Below are 21,118 nucleotides of genomic sequence, written 5' to 3' on the forward strand. Positions count from 1 at the left end.
GGGGATCTTCCAGACCCAGGGATCAAAACTGGGTCTCCTGCAGTGCAGGCAGATTCTTTCCCATCTAAGGCACCAGGGAAAAATCTCATACTTCCAGAAGGGAAGGAGAAAGTACACCAGAGGACTCTGTTCTTAACAAGGCTTTCAAGAGATACAAATTTACCAGAGTCTGACTGATGTTTTCCCTGGTGGCAATCATAGGAATTGATTGCTAGGTTCTGGGGATGGATAGTGGTGATGGTTGCCATGGTTTGCGAAGCAATAGATAAAGCCGAGACATGGAAACAATGTTCTTCAAGAGATGAATGGTTAAAGAAGATGTGAATAATGTTTGAACACAGTAATAGAACTATTGAATACATGCCCTCAGGCTAAAAATACAAACCATCCCTGAACAAACACTGAATTCTCATTATTAGTAGGCTTATTTTTCAGAGGCAAAAGTTAACACTGAAACTACTTCATGTACATTATAGGACTGAGTAAATTTAAAAAAGTATTGTGTAATGCAAGCCAGTTATCTCAATGTCAGAGAAAGAAGTTGTAAATATGAAAGGAAGGATAAAATAAAACCTGTGCTTGAATTGGAATTACAGTTATCACTGTGAACTCATGGGGAGATAGATGATAGATAGATAGATAGATGATAGTTGACAGATTACATAGATAGAAGAAAGAGAAGGGAGGAAGGGAGATATCAGATGAATATTAAAATAGATATAGCTGTATGAAAGTGTATACAAGCACTCATGTTACTTGTAGCGCAGATCAAGTTCTCAATACTAAGTCTCTTTCAGGTTCTCTATTTCATTCTAATTGGTATATTTTTCTGTTCCTGTGCCTACAGCACTCTTCTTGTAAACCATCATTAATATATTTGTTTTAAATTTAAATATGGTTGATTTACAATGGTGTCAGTTTCTGGCATGCAGAAGTATTTCATTTATATACATATGCATGTGTACATACATATTTTTTCAAATTCTTTACCATTGTAGGATATTACAAGATATTGAATATAGTTCTCTATGCTACACAGTAGAACTTTGTCATTCATCTATTTTATATAAAGCAGTGTGTATCTGTTAATCCTAAGCACCTAACTTATCCCTTCTTCTCCTTTCCCCTTTGGTAACCACAGATTTGTTTCCTATGTCTGTGAGTCTGTTTCTGTTTTGTAAGTAATTCATTTATATCATTTTTTAAGATTCCACATATAAGTGATATCATATATGTTTATCCTTCTCTGACTTACTTCACTTAGTATGATAATTTCTTGGGTCCATCCACGTTGCTGCAAATGGCATTATTTCATTCTTTATGTCTGATTAGTATTCCACTGATACATGTATATACACACCACATCTTCTTTATCCATTCATCTCTTTAGACATTTAGGTTGCTTCCATGTGCTGGCTATTGTAAACAGTACTACTATGAACATTGGAGTGCATGTATCTTTTTTAATTAGAGTTCTCTTCAGATATACGCCCAGGACTAGGATTGCTAGATCATATGATAGCTCTATTTTTAGTTGTTATTTTTTTTTTAAGGAACCTCCATACTGATGCTAAAGAACCTACATGCAATGTAGCAGACCTGGCTTCGATCCCTGGGTCGGGAAGATTCCCTGGAGAAGGAAATGGCTCCCCACTCCAGTATTCTTGCCTGGAGCATCCCATGGACAGAGGAACCTGGTGGGTATAGTCCATGGGATCGCAAAGAGTCAGACACAACTGAGCAATTCAGCGCGAGCACCACACTGTTCTCCATGGTGGCTGCACCAAGTCACACTCCCAGCAAACGTGTAGGAGCGCTCCCTTCTCTCCAAACCCGCTCCAGCATTCATCATTTGTAGACATTTTGATGATGGCCATTCTGACAGATATAAGGTTCATTGTAGTTTTGATTTACATTCCTCTAATAATTAGCAATGTTGAGTATCTTTTCATGTGTCTGTTGGCTGTTTGTATTTCTTTGGAGAAATGTCTATTTAGGTCTTCAACCCATTATTTGGTTGGGGTTTTGTTTTTGTTTTTAATATTGAGCTGTTTATACTATTTCTTTATCTTTGATGTTTATTTTATAATAAGTTTGTAGATTCTCTTGAAAAACCTGGTAAAGAATTTAATTTAAAGATTTATAGATTAATATAAGCAGAACTGATATCTTTTGGAAGATTAACCTGAAGCATTTCATATTTTCTATGCTATTATAAACAGTTTATTTGCTTCAATTTCCAATTGTTTGTTGCTAGTTCATTAAAATGTAATTGACTTTTATATGTTAAAACATCCTGCAACCATGCTAAACTCACTCATTAGTCCTATAGTAGTTTCTATGAGACTTTTACATAGATAATCAAGTCAACTGCAAATAAAGATAATTTTGTTCCTTCCTTTCCAACCTGTATGATTTTTTTCCCTTACCTTTCTGTACTGGCTAGAGTTTCCAATACAACATCAAATAAAAAGTGAGGATGGACATACTTGACTTGTCCCTGACCTTAGCAGGAAAGCATTACCTTTCAGCATTAAGTATGCATTTGTATGTGTGTGCTGACGTTTTATGTCGTGTTTGACTGACTCTTTGTGACTCCACAGGGTGTAGCCCACCAGGCTCTTCTGTCCACTGAATTTTCCAGGTAAGAATGCTGGAGTGGGTTGCACCTCCTTCTCCAGAGGATCTTCCTGACCCAGGGATTGAACCCACGTCTCTTGATCTCCTTCATTGGCAGGCGGATTCTTTACCTGGGAAGCCAAGTATGCTGTTGAAAAGTGAAAGTGTACTCACTCAGTCGTGTCCAACTTTTTTCCACCCCATGGACTGTAGCCTGCCAGGTTCCTCTGGCCATGGAATTCTCCAAACAGGAACACTGGAATGGGTTGCCATTCCCTTCTTCAGGGGATCTTCCAGACTCAGGGATCAAACCAGGTTCTCCCACACTGCGGGCAGATTCTTTATTATCTGAGCCACTTTAATGGGTCCTAAGTATGCCGTTAGCTGTAGGTTTTTTGTAGATGTCCTGTTATCAGTTTGAGAAACTTTTCATCTATTCCTAGTTTCCCAAGAAGTCTTCTCATGAAAGGAGGTTGGATTTTACCAAATGCTTTCTTTGTATCTATTGAAGTAGGGCAAATGGTTTTTCAATATGGGGAATGACATTGACTGATACTCAAACTGCAATCTTGGGATAAAATCCAGTTAGTCATGATGTATTGTCCTTATTATAGACTTTCAGATTTGATTTGTTAAAATTTTGTTAGGAAATTTTGCATTTATGCTTATTAGGGATATTAGCCTGTCATTTTCTTTTCCTGAACTGTCTTTGCTTTCCTTATCAAAGTAACACTCTGTTCATAGAATGATTTTTAGAGGGGAGGAATATGTACGGTTGTTCATAATATTCACTTGCTATCCTTTCAATATCTGTAGGATGTGTAGTACTTCATCACTCTCATTCCTGATATTGGTAATTTGTGTCTTTTTTTCTGATCAGTCTGGCTAAAAGTTTATCAGTTTTATTTAGTTTTTCAAAGAATCAGTTTTCCATTTTTGTCAGTTTTCTATATTGTTTTGTTTCTATCTCATTTACCTCCTTTTGCTTGTTTTCTGTTTTATTTTCTCTTTTTCTAGTTTCTTAAATTAGAAGCTGAGGTCATTAATTTCATAATTTTCTTCTTTCCTAATACAGCTTAATGCTATATATTTCCCTCTAAGTACTACTGCGGGCAGGTTACAGTTCACAGGGTCACAAAGAGTCAACGCACTACTGAAGCATCTGAGCACACACACACCACTGCTTGTATCCCCCAAATTCTGATATCTCGGGTTTTGTTCTGTTCTTCTATGTGATTGTCAGTCAGGTGTGGCCACAAAGGGCAACATGGGAGAGGCTCAGGAAGACAAGTTTATTAAGCTCCCAAGTCCCAGAATTGGATGCAGAGCATACCATGCCATGCAGGCTACATGGAAAAGCCTAAGAGTGGTCAGCAGGTGGAAAGCGGGAATGGGGGGGAAAGCCGAGGCTAGAATCTTTATTGGAGTTTCTGTGGGATAGGCAAGGCAGGGCAAAATGAACAGTTTGGAACTGGCTAGTTTGAATAATTTCATCAGGTTCTACAAATGTCAGCGTGGTCCCTAATTGCCTGGTACCTGGCCCGGGGATGACTAAGACAGAGGAATGTTGCACCTAGGGCGTATGGATCAGATAAAGGAGGTATGTTTCTGGACTGGCTAATTTGTAGGTCAAAGACATTCTCCTGGCTGAGCCCTTTGCTATCACAAAAACTAGCTAGTCTCACCATTCACAACAGCCAAGACAAAGGAGCAACTTAAATGTCCATCAACAGATGAATGGATAAAGATGTGGTACACACACACACTGGAATACTGCTCAGCCACAAAAAAAGAATGAAAGAATGCCACATGGGTAAACACAGAGATTATCATGTGAAGGGGAGTCAGAAAGAGAAAGACAAACATCATATCACTTATATGTAGAATCTACAATATGATACAAATGAACTGACTTACAAAGGAGAAACAGACTCCCAGACATACAGAATAAACTTGTGGTTACCAAGTGGGAGGGGAGTGGGAGAGGGATGGACTGGGAGTTTGAGGTTAGCAGATGATAACTAGTATAAATAGAATGGATAAACACAAGGTCCTATTATATAGCACAGGGAAATATATTTAATTATTTCATATACTATGTTGTTCAGTCATTAAGCTGTGTCCGACTCTTTGCAACCCCTTGGACTACAGCACACCAAGCTTCTCTGTCCCTCGCCATGTCCCAGACTTGGTTCAAACTCACATCCATTAAGTCAATGATGCCATTCAACCATCTCATCCTCTGTCGTCCCCTTCTCAGGGTCTTTTCCAATGAGTCAGCTCTTCCCATCAGCTGGCCAGAGTACTGGAGCTTCACATGTCCTTTCAATGAACACCCAGGACTGATCTCCTTTAAGATGGACTGGTTTGATCTCCTTGCAGTCCAAGGGATTCTCGAGAGTCTTTTCCAACACCACAGTTCAAAAGCATCAATTCTTTGGCACTCAGCTTTCTTTATGGTCCAACTCTCACATCAGTACATGACCACTGGAAAAACTGTAACTTTGACTTACACAGACCTTTGTCGGCAAACTGATGTCTCTTCTTTTTAATACACTGTCTAGGTTTGTCACAGTTTTCCTTCCAAGGAGAAAATGTCTTTTAATTTCATGATAGTCACTGTCTGCAGTGATTTTGGAGCCCAAGAAAATAAAATCTGCCACTATTTCCACTTTATCCCCATCTATTTGCCATGAAGTGATGGGATTAGATGCCACGATCTTAGTTTTTTGAATGTTTTCAGCCATCTTTTCCACTTTCCTCTTTCACCCACATGCACAAACACACACACATAACTGAATCACTTTAGTGTATACCAGAAACTAACACAGCATTGTAAATCAACTATCATTAAAAAAAAAAAAACTGGCTAGCCTCAGCAAGGGCTGTGTCTCCCCACCCAGAACAGTTTTTAAGGTGTCAGAACATAATATACAGAAAATTAAAAACAAAGAGTTTTTATTTTCACTCAATTTGAAATACTAATTTCCCTTTGATCATTTTTATTTTAGAATTATATTAGTTTTCAAATATTTGGGGGTTTCCCACAGATCTTTCTTTTCTTGATTTTTAATTTACTTCCACTCTGCTCACAGAATATAGCTTGTATGACTTGAATCCTTTTAAATTTTTTGGGACTTGTTGTACAGCCCAGAGTTGAATCTTAGTAAATGATCTATACAAACTTGAATGTATATTCTGCAGTTACTAGGTGGTATTCCATAAATGTCAATCAGGTGAACTTGGTTGATAGTGTTGAAGTCTTCCAAATCTTTACTGATTTTTGGTCTATTTAGTCTATCAATTATTAAGAAAAAGATACTAAAATCTCTGAAATGTGAGTTTTTCTTTTTGCAGGGGTATCAGTTTTTTTATTCTTGTCTTTTTAAGCTATTATTAATGACATAAATATTTAGGATTATTAGTTCCTCTTAACTGATCTCTTTATAAAATGACCCAGGTAATATTTTTTGCTCTGCAATCTACTTTGCCCAATATTAATATAGCTCCTCCAGGTTTCTTCTGCTTTATGTTAGCATAGTATATATTTTTCCATTCTTTAAACCCACTTGTATCCTAATATTAAATCTTGTAGGCAGCATAATTTTTTCTTCTTTTAAAAATCTGACAATCTTTGACTCTTAATTGAGGGTGTTTAGATCTTTTCCTATTTATTCTTAATCCCATCTGCTCCTGCTTCTTTCTTCCTCTTTTTCTGACTTTTTTAGAATTGAGTATTTTTCATGACTTCATTTTATCTCCTATATTGTTTTTTTAGCCATTCTTTGTTATTTCAGTGGTTACAACAGCATCAGAAGCTATTTTCAAGTAATATACCACTTCATATATAACACAAGAAACCTGCAACCGTACAACAGTAGAAACATCCATTTCTACTCCCTTGGCTTTTGTGCTACTGTTGTTATACTTTTTACTTTTATATGCTATAAACCCCACAATACATTTTCTTTAGTTATCTTTTTTGTTGTGGTAGAATATAGAAACATAAAATGTACCATTTTAACCACTTTAAAGTGCACAATTTAGTGGCATCAAATATACTCACACTGTTGTGCAACTGTGACCAGTGTCCAGCTCCGGAAGTTAGTGATCAGTTCCCCTTTTTAAAAAATTGATGTGTACAATAGAAAATCTTTTACATTTATCAATGTAGTTTGTAGTGGTCTTCAATCCTTTGTGTAGATACAAATTTATAACTAGTATTATATTCCTTTCCTCAAAGGACTTCCTTTAACATGACTTCTAGTACAGGTGTGCTACTAATGAACTTTTTCAGCACTCCTACATATGAAGAATTTCACTTTTATTCTTGAAAGATCTTTTTGCTGGGTACAGAATTCTAAGTTGTTTTTCTTTTCCTTCAATACCTGAAGATATATTTCCATAGTCTTTTTGATCACATGGTGTCTTTGTTTTTGGCCACACTATGTGGCATGTGGGATCTTAGTTCACCAACCAGGAATCGAACCCATGCCCTCTGCACTTGGAAATGTGGAGTCTTATCCACTGGACTGCCAGGAAAGTCCCAATTGCATGGTTTTTAATAAGAAATCTCATCAAACCATTGGGAGTTTCTGACAGGCTTCTTTTACTGATTTTAAATTTAATTCCACTGTTGCCACAGAATACTGTCTGCCATCTTTATCTGTGTTTCCCTGCACAAAAAAGCATACTCTCTGGTTCCTTTTTAAAATACTTCTGCACTCATTTTTCTTCTCTCCTTTTGTGTTTTACTAAGCAGCAAGAGGAAAACAAGTGGCTCCTTGAAACTTCACTTGCAAATCTTGCACAAAGTTGATTAGATACACGCTGCTTTCCACATAACTGCAGATGACAGTGCCACTGAACTTTTGGCCACTAATGTTTTCGAACAGAGATCCTCATTCCTCCAGTTCCCCACAGCAGCTTCTTTGCTTCTTTCTAAGCACTTGCTGGCAGTGTTTTCAAAGTCTGGATTTCCACTAATAATCTGTTGAAGGCAATTTGGGCATTCTCTAACATGGTCCTCAAAATCCTTCCAGCTGCTGCCCACTTCTTAGTTTCAAAGCCACTCTCACATTTTTGAGTATTTATTACAATAGTATCCTACTCTTGGTACCAAAATCTGTATTATTTATCCATTGCTTTGTAACCATGGGCAACCATGACCACTATCCATCTCCAGAGCTTAGCAATCAATTATCTTAAAAAAAAAAACAAACAAAAAAAAGAGATATAGATAGTAAGAAAATTGTAATTTTGTGGCTTTGTGTATCAGAAATGCAGGAGCTTAGCAGGGTCCTCTGGATTAGGGTCCTCACAGGATACAACCATGGGGTAGGTTAGGGCTGCAATTATCTCAGGCTCAACCAGGGGAGGCTCTGTTTACATCCTCACTTCTGTGAGTGTTGGCAGGATCCAGTTCACTGAGGACCATAGAACTGAGGCTCCCTCCATTCTTTGCCATGTGGGCCTCTTCACTGGGCAACTTACTGTGTCAGAGCAAGCAAATGAGAAATGTCAGAGAATATGGACTTTTGTCATATTCCATCAAATGTCAGAGAATAAAGACTTTTCATTATGAGTTGTAATTTCCCCTGGCTCTTTGCTTGCCTGGCAATTTCTGATTGGATGTCAGAAACTGACATGATGTGTCAGTTGCTCAGTCATGTCCAACTCTTTGTGATCCCATGGACTGTGGCCTGCCAGGATGGAGGCATCCATGGGGTTTCCCGGACAAGAATACTGGAGTAGGTTGTCATTTCCTTCTCCAGGGGATCTTCCAAATCCAGGTGTCAAACCCAGGTCTCCTACATTGCAGGCAGACTCTACTGTCTGAGCCAAAGTTTTACCTTATTGGTTGCTAGATATTTTCATACTATAATAGGTAGCTTTGTTCTGGAGTGTGGTAAGTTACTTGGAAATAGTTGGATTCTTTTGGGTTGTGCTTTCAAAACCTCATTAGAACTCATGCAGCATTACTTTAGGTCTAACTTTCACAATATTGAAGCAAAACCTTGTTGAATACTCTACCAGATGCCCTGTGAGATGAGGAATTTCATCCAGGCTGGTGGGAACAGGAATAGTCCAGACCCTGGATAAGCTCCCCCTTTCCGGCATTTCCTTCCCTAGCCTTGGGTAGCTTCTTCATATGCATGTGCTTCCTGGTGCTCAGTAGAAGACTCAAGGGCCCCTAAGCATATTCAGTACTTCTTTGTGCAGCTCTCCTATTTGGTACTTTGCCCTGTAAATTCCACCTGTGGTGGGGTGTAAGGGCTGGTTCAGGGAAAAGGCAGCAGGAAGGGATAACAGGGTAAATGGTTGCCAGTGAATCATTCATTTACAACTTCCCTCAAGGTGTAAGCAGGCAGAGTTACTGTTCTATTTAAGTCCATAAACTTTGAAAAAAAGAGTCCAATTCATCACTGCCTAACTACATATCAGATATCAGGGCACCGAGGAAACTCAAACAGGATACCAGTGTAAAAACCAAAAATGAAAAAGAAAAAAAGCACAGCAGAGGAAACAGGGGTAGGAGCAGGAGTTAGGCTTCCTGGAGACAACATGCCAACTCACTTTTAGAGAATAAACGGGAATTTGTTACATGGTGAGAACTAATCCAGACTTAGCAAGGAGAGATTTTACTTGAAAAGATTACTGCAGAGCGGAGAACAGCTATTTCAACAAGGAGAACACACTGACCGTAAGATCGGCAAACATCTCAAGAGTTACACACAAAAAATTTTTCTTTTACAGGAGGGCGGAAACAAGGAGAGTGGGGACCTCCCTGGCAGTCCAGTGGTTACTATCTGCCTTCCAATGCAGGGGAACTAAGATCGCACGTGCCTTGGGGCAAATGAGCCTGTGTGCACCAACCAGAGAAGCCCCCAAGCACCGTAAGTTGGGAAATGCCTGTGCACAACAACAAACACGCAGCGCAGTCAAATAAGAGGAGGTGAGGAAGTGGGATGAACTGCAGTGGAGTGGTCAGGTGGTGGATCACACACTGTTTTCCCGAGTCCAGCCTGCTCTCAGGAGGGGCTGTAAGCTGAGGGAGGGCCTGTGGGAAGGACAGAATCTTAACCAAGATTTGGTTAGGAAGCATTTTGTTTCAGTTGATCAGTGGGAACAAGTAATTCAGCTAGTCATAGGAGGCAAAGAACGGGAGGTCTGTGTTTGGCCTCATCACTGGGAAACGAGGAGAGTACCCTTGAGTCTTAAGATACATGGGGAAAAGTGGTTCTTTGCAGTAAGCTGTTTTCCAGAACACAAAAGGTTGGGTGTTCCTTTCACATGTTGTCTCTGTCTTCCAGATCACAGAGCTTGGGTAAAACTTGACATCACCCATGGATACGTTAAAGAACAAGAAAACAGTAAGCAACAAGGACAGAAATGAAAATACAAGTGTTTGCCATTGCTTGAGCATCTCAAGCATAAAGGTGTGACAGGATATGAGAATCTGGAAATAACACTGGTTAAAGCCCAGCCTGAGACAGCTGGGAGCCACCCACCGTGTGAGTGACGGGCTGGTCTGCGGCCTCTGCACAGATGTACTTGATCACAGGTCTGGCTCACGGGTCCTGAAGGTCTGGCTGCTCAGGGCCATCTGCAGGGTTTGAATGGACAAAGCAGCTGGCTCTCTGTGGGTCACCAACTGCCAGCCAGACTGTAACAGTGTCTTTGTCCTGAAAGGTCAGCTCAGAGAAGTGGAATTCAGGGAAACTGGCTCTTGCTTAAAAGCACTCTTGACGAAATGAATGTGGCCTTCTCCCCAAGAAGGCACTGACAAATCGAAACGCTGCTGCCGAGCGGCAAGAGGTAGGCAGGACTCTTAAGAAGCCTTAAGTCATATAGAATGAGCCTCCTCAAAACACTGCAACACACTCTTCAGGACCTGTGCATGCCTGTCTGTCTTCTATGGTATGAAAGAACACCTTTTCTTTCATACTAGGAATAAGAGGAAAAAAGCCCAGAGACATTTTTCAGAATAAAGGAACCAGCCATTAAAGATCTAAGGGTCATGTTGACGTATGGCAAAAACCATCACAATATTATAAAGGAATTATCTAATTATCTTCCAATTAAATTAATTAATTAAAAAAAAAGATCCAAGGGTACTAAAGTGCTATTGGAAGAGGAATCCAGCCTTCCAGCAACATCAACAATGTATCCTGAGGGAGAAATAAGAGATCATTCTCTCAGAGAAGATCAACCACCAGGATCTGCGTGCACTGTGGATCCCAAAGGAGGTGATGGCCTTCAGGTGACCTAGAGGGCCTACAGCTGTGGGTACCTCCCGTGGAACACACGTGAGCAGACCAGGGGTGAGGCAGCACTGCAAACTGCTCAAAATCCTCGCTCACTCCGGACCACCCTCCCCAGGCTCACAGGGCCTCCCCAGCAACACAGTACACTAACTGGCAAGTCTCTTCTCGTCTCTCCAGCGTTCCCTGCAGACGGGCCCCATCTTACTCCTCTGGACCTGACACCAACTGAAGCCCTGCTGGAGGTTCGTCATCTAGACAGAACTGATGGCAAGGCTTCATACGAACATCTATAATGAAGAGTGGTTAAACATCCCACTTCTGTTTATTCAGGAGAACATTACGATAAATACACCTAAATATTACAAACTTTTTATATACAAGAATGAACACTCCCCCAAAATTCTGAAAAGTGGTCTGAAAAAAAAACCCCAAAAATATAGTCTCTCCATTCCCACTTTTAAACCCTGGATGACCCAGGAAGACAGAATCAATCTCTTGATGCATTTTCTTCAATGCAGTTAACAGATACTCCAATCTAGACTGGTTTGGCCAATGCTATTGGAAAGAACATGGATGTAGAAAGAAAATGCTACGTTTAAAATCCTTTTCCAGTGTTGGTGCTGGGCATCCAGTCTTCAGCTACATGACCCTGTGGGCGTCACTTCCTGAAGCGCTTGAAAAGTGGGTGCACGTGCTTAGTGGAAGTCTTACTCCGGGATGAGTGGTACTCCATATACACCGTGTCGTCGGCCCCAGACATGGAGCTCATTGTGCCAAAGCGCCGGGACACCTGCAGGGGAGCCGGCCCACTGTTAGTTTCCAAGGTGAAACACCCTCCCTTCTACATTTATAGTCATAGTAAGTTTTATAAATGTTTAAGTTTCATAGATTTTATTATTTTTAAAATAAACATTTACTGACTACTTAGTATGTCTTGGGTATTACTCTAAGTAGCTTATACTTATTTGTTACATGTCTTAACTTACCGAATCCTCACCATCATCCTAATGCCCATTTTACAGAAGAGGAAACAAACACAGAGAAATGAGGTAACTCATCCAAGAGCACACAGCTCTTTAGAGACGGGACGTGAACCCAGGCTTCAGATTCCCTGTACCTAACCGTAATACCACACTGTCTCTCTTAATGGCAATTTCTAAACAGAATTTTAACAGTGAGGGCAGGAGTCCTTCAAATCTCCTGAGACCCTCCCATAAGGCTTTGAATCAAGCAGAAACTCAGAAAGCCCCAGGCCTGAATCTTGGTTCTATGTCTCACTGAGTGGCCTTGGGCAAATACTGAATGTCTGTAACTCAGTGAACTCACATGTAAAATGGGGATAACCACAGCTGCTTGATGTATGTGGTGTGAACAGAAATCACACAGGACAAGGGTCTGACCCAGTGCCTGGCACACAACTTGCACCAGATTACAAGCAAAGGACGCAGACAGGCGCTGAAGCCATGCCTCCCGCAGCCCGACCTTAGGTGACCCATTGTGAAGCAGAACTAACTTGACACCACCTTCAGACAGAAACAGGAAGCTTCTCTGGGCACCCATGGAAGGTGCCCTGGAGAAGATCCAGCCCCTGACCGCTGGCTCTGGGGACAGGAAGGTCTCCGGCTGCAGGGTACACAGCACCTCTCCAGGTGACACAGCTTCCTTCTTCCCTTGTTCCACTATCACTCACCTTTCAGCTCTACCACCCACTTAAGTTTCAAACGCACCTGGTTAAACAGTACTTCCCTCCTTGGAAGGGCCAGATACAAATTCCTCATCATGATACTTTCATTAGTTATACCACATTATATTTGCCTGGCACAACAACAGGCATTCGATAAGTATGTGCAGAATAATTGAAAAGTTGAACACTTGCAGAGAACTCTAAATTTTTCAAAATATGTATTGAAACTACAATATGAGTTCTTTCTCAGACATGTCTTACAGGCTGGAAGGCTGTGTTCTTACTGAGGAGGAAGCTGGGGTGAGGTGGCTCGCCCAAGGCCAAGAGGGGCAGCCCCAGGTCCGTCACACTCCTTCCCACAACCACCCTAGTGAAAGCCGGGGCTCCAACATCCAAATACTAACAAACACTTATGCCAGACTATTACGTGAGCACAGCAGGAGAAAACTACACTCACCATGGGCTCAGACACGTAAAATGAGACACACACAGAAAGGCTAACAGGGATGACTTCTATTATTTCCTTCTCTACAATTTCCCATGCATTCCAAGTTTTAAAAAAAACCACATACACACACAGAACTGTGAAGCTGTATGTGTGTCTAAGACTCTGTCCTTCAGGAGAACTGACATCTGGAGCCTCACCTACTCACTCACCTGGCTGGATTTGGAGCCAAATTCTCCTGCCACCACCTCCTCCTCAGCATCCAGGTCAGTGGCCGCCAGGACCTTCTGTAGGAGCTGCTGTTGTTCCTCTTTCGTTGAAAATGCCAAGTCTTCCTCTTCCATGCCAGCAAGCTTCGTGATCACCTGTAGAGCGGAACCCTCTGGTTTCCTCTCCCTTGGCCCGATCCCACCTTCTCCTGGGCTCATCTGGTCTGGTCGCCTCCCTGCTCAGGCCCAGCGGAGAAGCTGCCTAATAACAGAGCACTCCTCTCTGGCAGTGCAGAGCCAGCCTCAGGAGCCGCCTCAATAAGGAGCTTAGCCAAGGCCTGCAAGGCAGGGAAGGTTCAGCAAATTCTAGGGCATCTGCTCCCAACACATGGCACCTACATGACCACTTACAGAAGGTCTCTGGGATCCTGGCCACCTCCAAGCAGCCATTCTCGTAGCTTCCCCGTCTCGCCCCAGGTAAAGGGAGGGACCAGGAACTGGAGGGGACAGCCTGTCACCCTTCAAGAACGTGCTCAACCTCCAGGCCTGGCACTCGGGGCTCCCAGTAGGAGGGACATGTACCAAAGACTGGGTATTTTCTCTAAAAGAGAAGGACAGCAGCAGGATGGAGATTTGGTTTTCACTTCCCTGGGGGCAACTCACTACAAGGCCTACCTATCCCTGCAGAAAGCGAGGACTGATTACGTGAAGGGAACTTCTTTTCTGCTCCCGCCTCTCTAATTTTCGCATAATTTTAAAAGAAAATTCCTACAAGGAAGGACCTGGCTGAGCCCTCCAGGTGGCCACAGATCTGGAGTACAGATGTGGGACACTTCTGCCCTGGCCTCCTCCCCAGGGTCATGATTCTGGGAACCCTAACCCAGCAGTTCTCAGCAGAGAGATCTGAAGGTGAGGCAAGCAAAGGCGGCTCCAGCCAACACAGACCACCACGTGCTCAGCACTGTCAAGCTCACCTGTCAAAGAACCCAGAGCACTTCCTGATTCAGTGCTTCTCTTACCCTTATGACTCTCCTGAGAATCAGAAGGTATGAATGCTGTTATCACCACAAATGTTACACAGGCAGACAAAAAGGTTGCAGTGAAAATCCTTCAAAAAACTGTGCCAAGTGTCCTGAACTAGAATTCAGCATAAGTCTGAAAAGCGTCACTGCCTCTGACTGAAAGAGGAGGGTCGGACAACCCTGTCCTCTTGTCTAAGGTGATAAAGGGAACTCTGTTAGTTCCCTGATTAGTTCCACCCCGAAATAACTTGAAAAAGATACAGTTTAAAGTAGCTGGAGAGGCAGCCTACAGTCTTCCACAAGTCAGGAACCTGGGGACCTGTATGTTCTAAGATGTCCTTTCAGTCCCCTGCTTGCAGTACCCTCCACAAAAACAACAACAACAACAACAAAACCCCTTTGGGATACTAAATCCTGGCACAAATTTACTATCTGTGTCAAGAGGAAGGAAAGCAAATGCTTTCACCAATCAAAGTCAGCCAAAGCTTCAGAGTTTCCCAAGTTATTAGAACACCAGATTTATATAGTACATGGATGGCTCCTGATGTTTGAGGCTCACAGGAGCCGAGGCGCACCAGATGACTAAGGACGGAGCTCTCCCAGCTGCTGGAGGGAGCCCCTGAGAAAGTAAACCCAAGGGGCTCACACGAACACAGTGGTGGCCACAGTTCCTTGGCATCTCAGGTCCTACTAGGTTAGCACATTTTCCCCACCAACATCTAATGGGTTTTTTGTTTTTGTTTTTTTTTTTTGGCAAGATGACTATAAAAAGTTAACAAGCTGAGACTCCACATGTTGCCTGCTTCAAAGGCCCCATTCCCTGAGAGGCTGGAAGCAGGAGAGGAGTCTGCACAAGGTTTTTCCTTCAAAGCTCCCCATAGTTCATGCAAGCAGAAGAGGAGTCTGAGGTGGGGCCCCCAGTCCCCTAATATTCTGTGCCTGCCGGAGGCCTGTCCCACCCTTGTGCTGACAGTGGCCTCCACTTCTCATGGAGGACTGGGTAGAAAAAAGCCTCAGTCAAACTCTGACCAGAGACCAAAATGGATACATACCTTGAAGCTGTAACCTTGATCTACCAAGAACCTCTGCCGCTTGGTTGAGTAAGCCATTTCCTGCGTGTCCTGGGAGACCAGCGAGTAGAAGAAGGCATTGTACTCCTCTGCAACCATCCCTGGGGGGAGGGCATGAAAAAGGATGACATGAGCCGTTAGGATGCCAGGAACTAAGGGTCCACGGCTCAAGAGGGTATCTATGGCTGATCCTTGTTGATGTCTGACAGAAAACAACAAAGTTCTGTAAAGCGATTATCCTTCAATTAAAAAATAGTTAATTAAAAAAAATAAAGTGGCAAAAAAAAAGAAGTCCTGCAGTGGGAGAGCACTATAGTCAGACGGGTCACTGCTCTGACTTTGCACAAGGACTTCAACAAAATTAAAAACTTTGGTGCTTCAAAGGCCACCATTAAAAAAGTGAGAAAACAACTCATAGAATTGGGGAAAACATTTACAAAGCACACATCTGATAAGGCCTAAAAAAACTATTACAATTCAATAATGAAAAGACAAACCAGTTACATACAGGAAAAAAGATCTGAACAGACATCTCCCCAAAGCAGATATACAAAGAAGATTCATGTGTCCACGAGCACATGGAAAAAGCTCACTATCTTAGTCGTCAGGGAAATGCAAGTCAGAACCATGACAAAATACTACCGAATACCACAGAATAGCGAGGATAAAAAGGGTGAGTACAGCTGTGGTCAGGGCTGTGGAGAAACTGCAATCCTCACACACTGCTGGTGAGAACGTGGAATGCTGCAGCCACTTGGGTAAGAGCCTGGCAGTTTACTAAAGTGTTAAACACACAGTTACTACATGACCAACAATCCCACTCCAAGACACACCCAGGAGAATTAAAAACTTATGTCCATACAAAACTTGCACATGAATTTCATAACATAGCACTATTCTAAGTACCAAAAAGTAGAAATAATCCAAATGCCCATGCTGCTAAGTCACTTCAGTCGTGTCCGACTCTGTGCCACCCCATAGACGGCAGCCCACCAGCCTCCCCCGTCCCTGGGATTCTCCAAGCAAGAACACTGAAGTGGGCTGCCATTTCCTTCTTTAATGCGTGAAAGTGAAACGTGAACGTGAAGTGACTCAGTCGTGTCCAACTCTTCATGACCCCATGGACTGCAGCTCCCCAGGCTCCTCCGTCCATGGGATTTCCCAGGCAAGAGTACTGGAGTGGGGTGCCATTGCCTTCTCCCCAAATGTCCATAAATGGATTTTAAAAGTTCATACAATAGAATATTACTCAGCAATAAGCAAGAATGAGCTACTAATAGGTGCTGCAATATGGATAACCCTTCTGAAAATATTAAGCTGAAACTACTAAAAAAATAAAAGGCTCAGAGAAAAGATACTAACAGAATTATCACAGAAACAAGGTAACCTAAAAATCTGGTCCTGCAGGAAAATCTGAATATTTTTGCTTCACAGTTCAGTGTAAGTTAATTATTCGTGTACTGCCTCTGAATTCAATTGTTTCTTTGTCTTCCAAGAGGGCAGAGATGCAAAGAAAAGGGCTAATTATCTTATAACAAATATTTTCTTTTGTCTTATTGAGATAAAATTGACATAGTGCTATATACATGTAATGATATGACTTACATATATGGTGAAATGACTACCTCAATAACTTTAGTTCACATCCGTCATTTCACAGTAACACACATACAAAAAAAAAAAGAAAAAAAAATGGCTTTTTCCTTGTGATGAGAACTTTGAGAATGTACCCTTGAACAACTTCAAGTATAACATACAGCAGTGGAAACTATAGCCGTCATGTTGCACTTCACATCTCCGGTTCCTATTTACCTGACAGCTGAAAGTCTGTACCTTTTGAATACATTCATTCAAATCCCCCACTCCCAAACCCCCACTCTCTGGTGATCACAAATTTGATACCTTTTTCTCTAAGTTTGTTTTTTTGCAAACTCCACATGTAAGTGAAATCACACAGTATTTCTCTTCCTGTCTGACTTATTCCAACTAGCTTAACATTCTCCAGGTCCGTCCATGCTGTCACAGATGGCAGGATTTCCTTCTTTTTTATGGCTGATTATTATATTGGGTTGGCCAAAAAGTTCATTCCAGTTTTTCTGTAACATCTTCTGGACAAATCGGAACGAACTTTTTGTCCAGCCCAATATATGGACACACACGTGCATGCACACCACATTTTCTTCATCCATCCATCTGCAGATGAACACTTAGACCAGGACCATGTCTTGGTTATTGAAAATAATGCTGACATGAACATGGTGATACAAATATCTCTTTGGCATAGTGACTTCATTTCTGTCAGATATATAGCCAGAAGTGGAATTGCTGAATTATATGGCAACTCTATCTTTAATTGTTTAAGGGACAATCATACAGTTTTCCACAACGGCTGTACCAATTTACATTCCCAACGGCGCACAATGGTTCCCATTCCTCTACATCCTTGGCAATGAACAAATGTTAACTACTGACTTTTTGATAATATTCTAACAGGTGTGAAGTGATCTCATGGTGTTGATTTATACTTCCCTAATAATTAGTGATGATAAGCACCTTTTCATATACCTGTTGGCTATTTGTATATCTTCTTTGGAAAACTGTCTATTCAGGTCTTTTGCCCCGGTTTTAATTGAATTATTTGGGGCTTTTTGCTATTGGGTTGTATGAAGTCTTTATATATTGGATATTAACTCCTTATTAGATACATGATTTGCACATATTTTCTCCCATTCCATACATTGCTTTTTCATTATTTTTTAAAAAATATTTATTTGGCTGCATCGGGTCTTAGTTGAGACAATGCAGGGTCTTCACTGAGGCATGTGCGATCTTTCCGTTGTGGCACATGGGCTTAGTTGCCCTACAGCACATAGGACCTTAGTACCCTGAGCAGGGATCAAATTCACGGCCCCTGATTGGAAGGCAGAGTCTTGACCACTGGACCACCAGGAAGTCCCTACCTTTTCATTTTGTTGACCATTTCTTTTGCTGTGAAGATGCTTTTTAGTTTCATGTAGACAACTATTGACTTGGCAGTCAAAAAAACACTGCCAAGATCCACGTCAAGGGAGCATCTTTTTCCTATGTTTACCTTTAGGAGTTTCATGGTTTCCAGTCTTGCACTTAAGTCTTTAATTCATCTTGAGAGGATTTTTGCTAGTGGTGAAAGACAGGGGTCGAGTTTCATTCTTTATATGTGGATATCCAATTTTCCCAACACCATTTATTAAAGGCACTGTCTTTCACTCCACTGGATATTCTCAGCTCTCTTGCATGGGTTCATTTCTGTGCTTTGGATTCTGTTCCACTGGTCTATAATCTCTTTTTATACCAGTAACATACTCTTTGGATAGCCAAAGCTTTATTAAATAACCTAAAATCAGAAGTGTGATGCCTCTTGCTTTGCTCATTCTCAGAACTACTCTGGCTGTTTAGGGTCTTCTGTGGTATCATATAAATTTTAGGACTATTATTTTTACTTCTTTAAAAATGCCAGTGAAGACTTAATCAGGATTACACTCAGTCTAAAAATGGCTTTGGGTAATACAGATCTAACAATATTAATTCTTCCAATCCAGGAACAAAGGATACTTTCTGTTCATTTGTATTTTCTTCCATTTCTTTCCTCAGTGTCTTGCAGCTCTTTCACCTCTTTGGTTACATTTACTTCTAAATATTTTGTTGTTTTCAATGCTCTTGTAAATGGAATAATTTTACTTTTTCCCTTTAGACAATTTGTCATTAGTGTATAGAAATGCTACTGATTTTTGAATGTTAACTTTGTATCCAGTAACTTTACTGAATTTGCTGAATATATCTAACAGTCTTTTGGTAAAGTGTTTAGGGTTTTCTACCTATAAAATCATGTCACATGCAAATAGAAAAAATTTTACTTCTTCTTCTTCAATTCTGATGCCTTTTATATCTTTTTCATACCTAACTGCTTTGGTTAAGACTTCCAGTATAATGAACAGATGACAGTGGGTGTCCTTGTCTTGCTCCTGATCTCAGAGGAAAACCTTTCAAACTTTTCACTGTGAAGTGTGATGTCAGCTGTGGGCCTATCATATGTAGCCTTTATTATGCTGAGGTACTTTCCTCCTATGGGATTTATGGGCTTAGTTGCCAGCTCCTATGGGCTTAGTTGCCCTACAGCACATAGGACCTTAGTACCCTGAGCAGGGATCAAATTCACGGCCCCTGATTGGAAGGCAGAGTCTTGACCACTGGACCACCAGGAAGTGGTCAGCCAACTAAGCTGGCTCAGTGGTAAAGAATCCACCTGTCAGTGCAGTAGACACAGGAGACATGGGTTTGATCCCTGGGTTGGGAAGATCCTGTGGAGGAGGAAATGGCAACCCACTCCAATATTCTTGCCTGGAAAATTCCACCAACAGAGGAGCCTAGTGGACTGCAGCCTGGTGGGGGCCCAGGAGTCGGACGTGACCGAGAGACTGAGCGTGCACACCTCTTCCTGCTACATCTAATCTGTTAAGAGTTTTTACTACACACAGATGCTGACTTTTTTCAAAAGCTTCTTCTGCATCTACTGAAATGATCATATGAATTTTTCCCCTTAATTCTACAGTGTGAGGTATCACATTTATTGATTTGTGTATGTTGTGTATGTTTGCATCCCAGGGATAAATCCCACTTGATCATGGCAAATGATCCTTTTAATGTGGGGCTGAATTTCATTTGCTAGTATTTTTTTGAGGATTTTTACATCTGTATTCATAGGCTATTTGGCCTGTCCTTTTCTGTAATGAACTTTTCTAGTTTTGTTATCAGGGTAATACTAGCTTTGCAAAATGAGTCAAACAGTACTTTAAGAAACAAAATCAAAGAGCTGTTCAAATTAGATTTGTTTGTGTGTGATGAAGAGTAACGAGTAAGTTAAAGAGTCATTTTCACATATATGAGTCAGATTTATCCAAGAGTCTACTATATTCTGGGGGTCTCCCTGGTGGCTCAGCAGTAAAGAATCCACAGGCAATATAGGAGATTGGTTTGATCCTTGGGTCAGGAAGATCCCCTGGAGAAGGAAATGGCAATCCACTCCAGTATTCTTGCCTGGAAAATCCCATAGACAGAGGAGCCTGGAGGGCTATAGTACATGGGGTCACAAAAGAGTCAGACACAACTCAGTAACTAAACAACCACCACCATTGTATTCTGTAATGTAGAATTCCTCATAATAGCCCTGAAAGATATGGAGTCAATCCTGCTTTGGATGAGAAACCAATTTGCTTTGCTGAGAGGGGCAAATTACTTACCCAAGGTCACATAGTTGGTCTGGTGCCCAAGTCCACGTTTGCTATTCCTACAACTTGCCCTGTCTCCCTTTTAGTCACAATCAATTAGCTGCTTCCTAAATATACTCAAATGCAGTATAATGTTAACACATGCTCATCAATCTTATCATTTTCAAAAATCCTAACAGTCCAAGCTCTTCCTGAGATGAGTGTGACTCCTTTGAGGACAGGGCCTGTGTCATTCTTGTAGGATCTATGTGGCCTTTGGAGGATGCTGGAGGAAGACAGCAATATTGGTCTCTACTCTGCCCATGATGGAGGTCTAGGCCTCTTTACTGCAATTACCAAGCAGAAATTCCATGCCTCTTGCTTCCTCATTTGCTGAGCTTCTATTAGCTGCCACTCAGGGGACCATTCTTCACAGGTTACGAGCGAGGTAGCCACCCTGTGGCTGCTCCTGCCAAGCTCTCCCCGTACTCTTAAACTCGTTCGGAGGACACCTTCCAGCTCCATACATCCCCTCGTGGCCATCCCCTAGTGGCCAAAG

At 41.6% G+C, this 21,118-nt stretch overlaps 1 protein-coding gene across 1 annotated transcript in view; it reads right to left on the reverse strand.

The window, feature by feature from the left end:
- Positions 1 to 11,174: 11,174 nt before the first annotated feature.
- ERCC3 (ERCC excision repair 3, TFIIH core complex helicase subunit) overlaps positions 11,175 to 21,118 on the reverse strand; it is a 29,287-nt gene continuing 19,343 nt past the window's right edge. The window contains exons 13-15 of the mRNA XM_065931960.1: positions 15,299 to 15,417; positions 13,228 to 13,380; positions 11,175 to 11,676 (exon numbers count right to left, since the gene is read on the reverse strand). Of these exons, the coding sequence (XP_065788032.1) occupies positions 11,545 to 11,676; positions 13,228 to 13,380; positions 15,299 to 15,417 (404 nt within the window). The 3' untranslated portion in view covers positions 11,175 to 11,544. The remainder of the gene's footprint in view (positions 11,677 to 13,227; positions 13,381 to 15,298; positions 15,418 to 21,118) is intronic.

The sequence above is a fragment of the Muntiacus reevesi genome, chromosome 3 (assembly GCF_963930625.1).
Source record: "Muntiacus reevesi chromosome 3, mMunRee1.1, whole genome shotgun sequence".
NCBI lineage: Eukaryota > Metazoa > Chordata > Mammalia > Artiodactyla > Cervidae > Muntiacus > Muntiacus reevesi.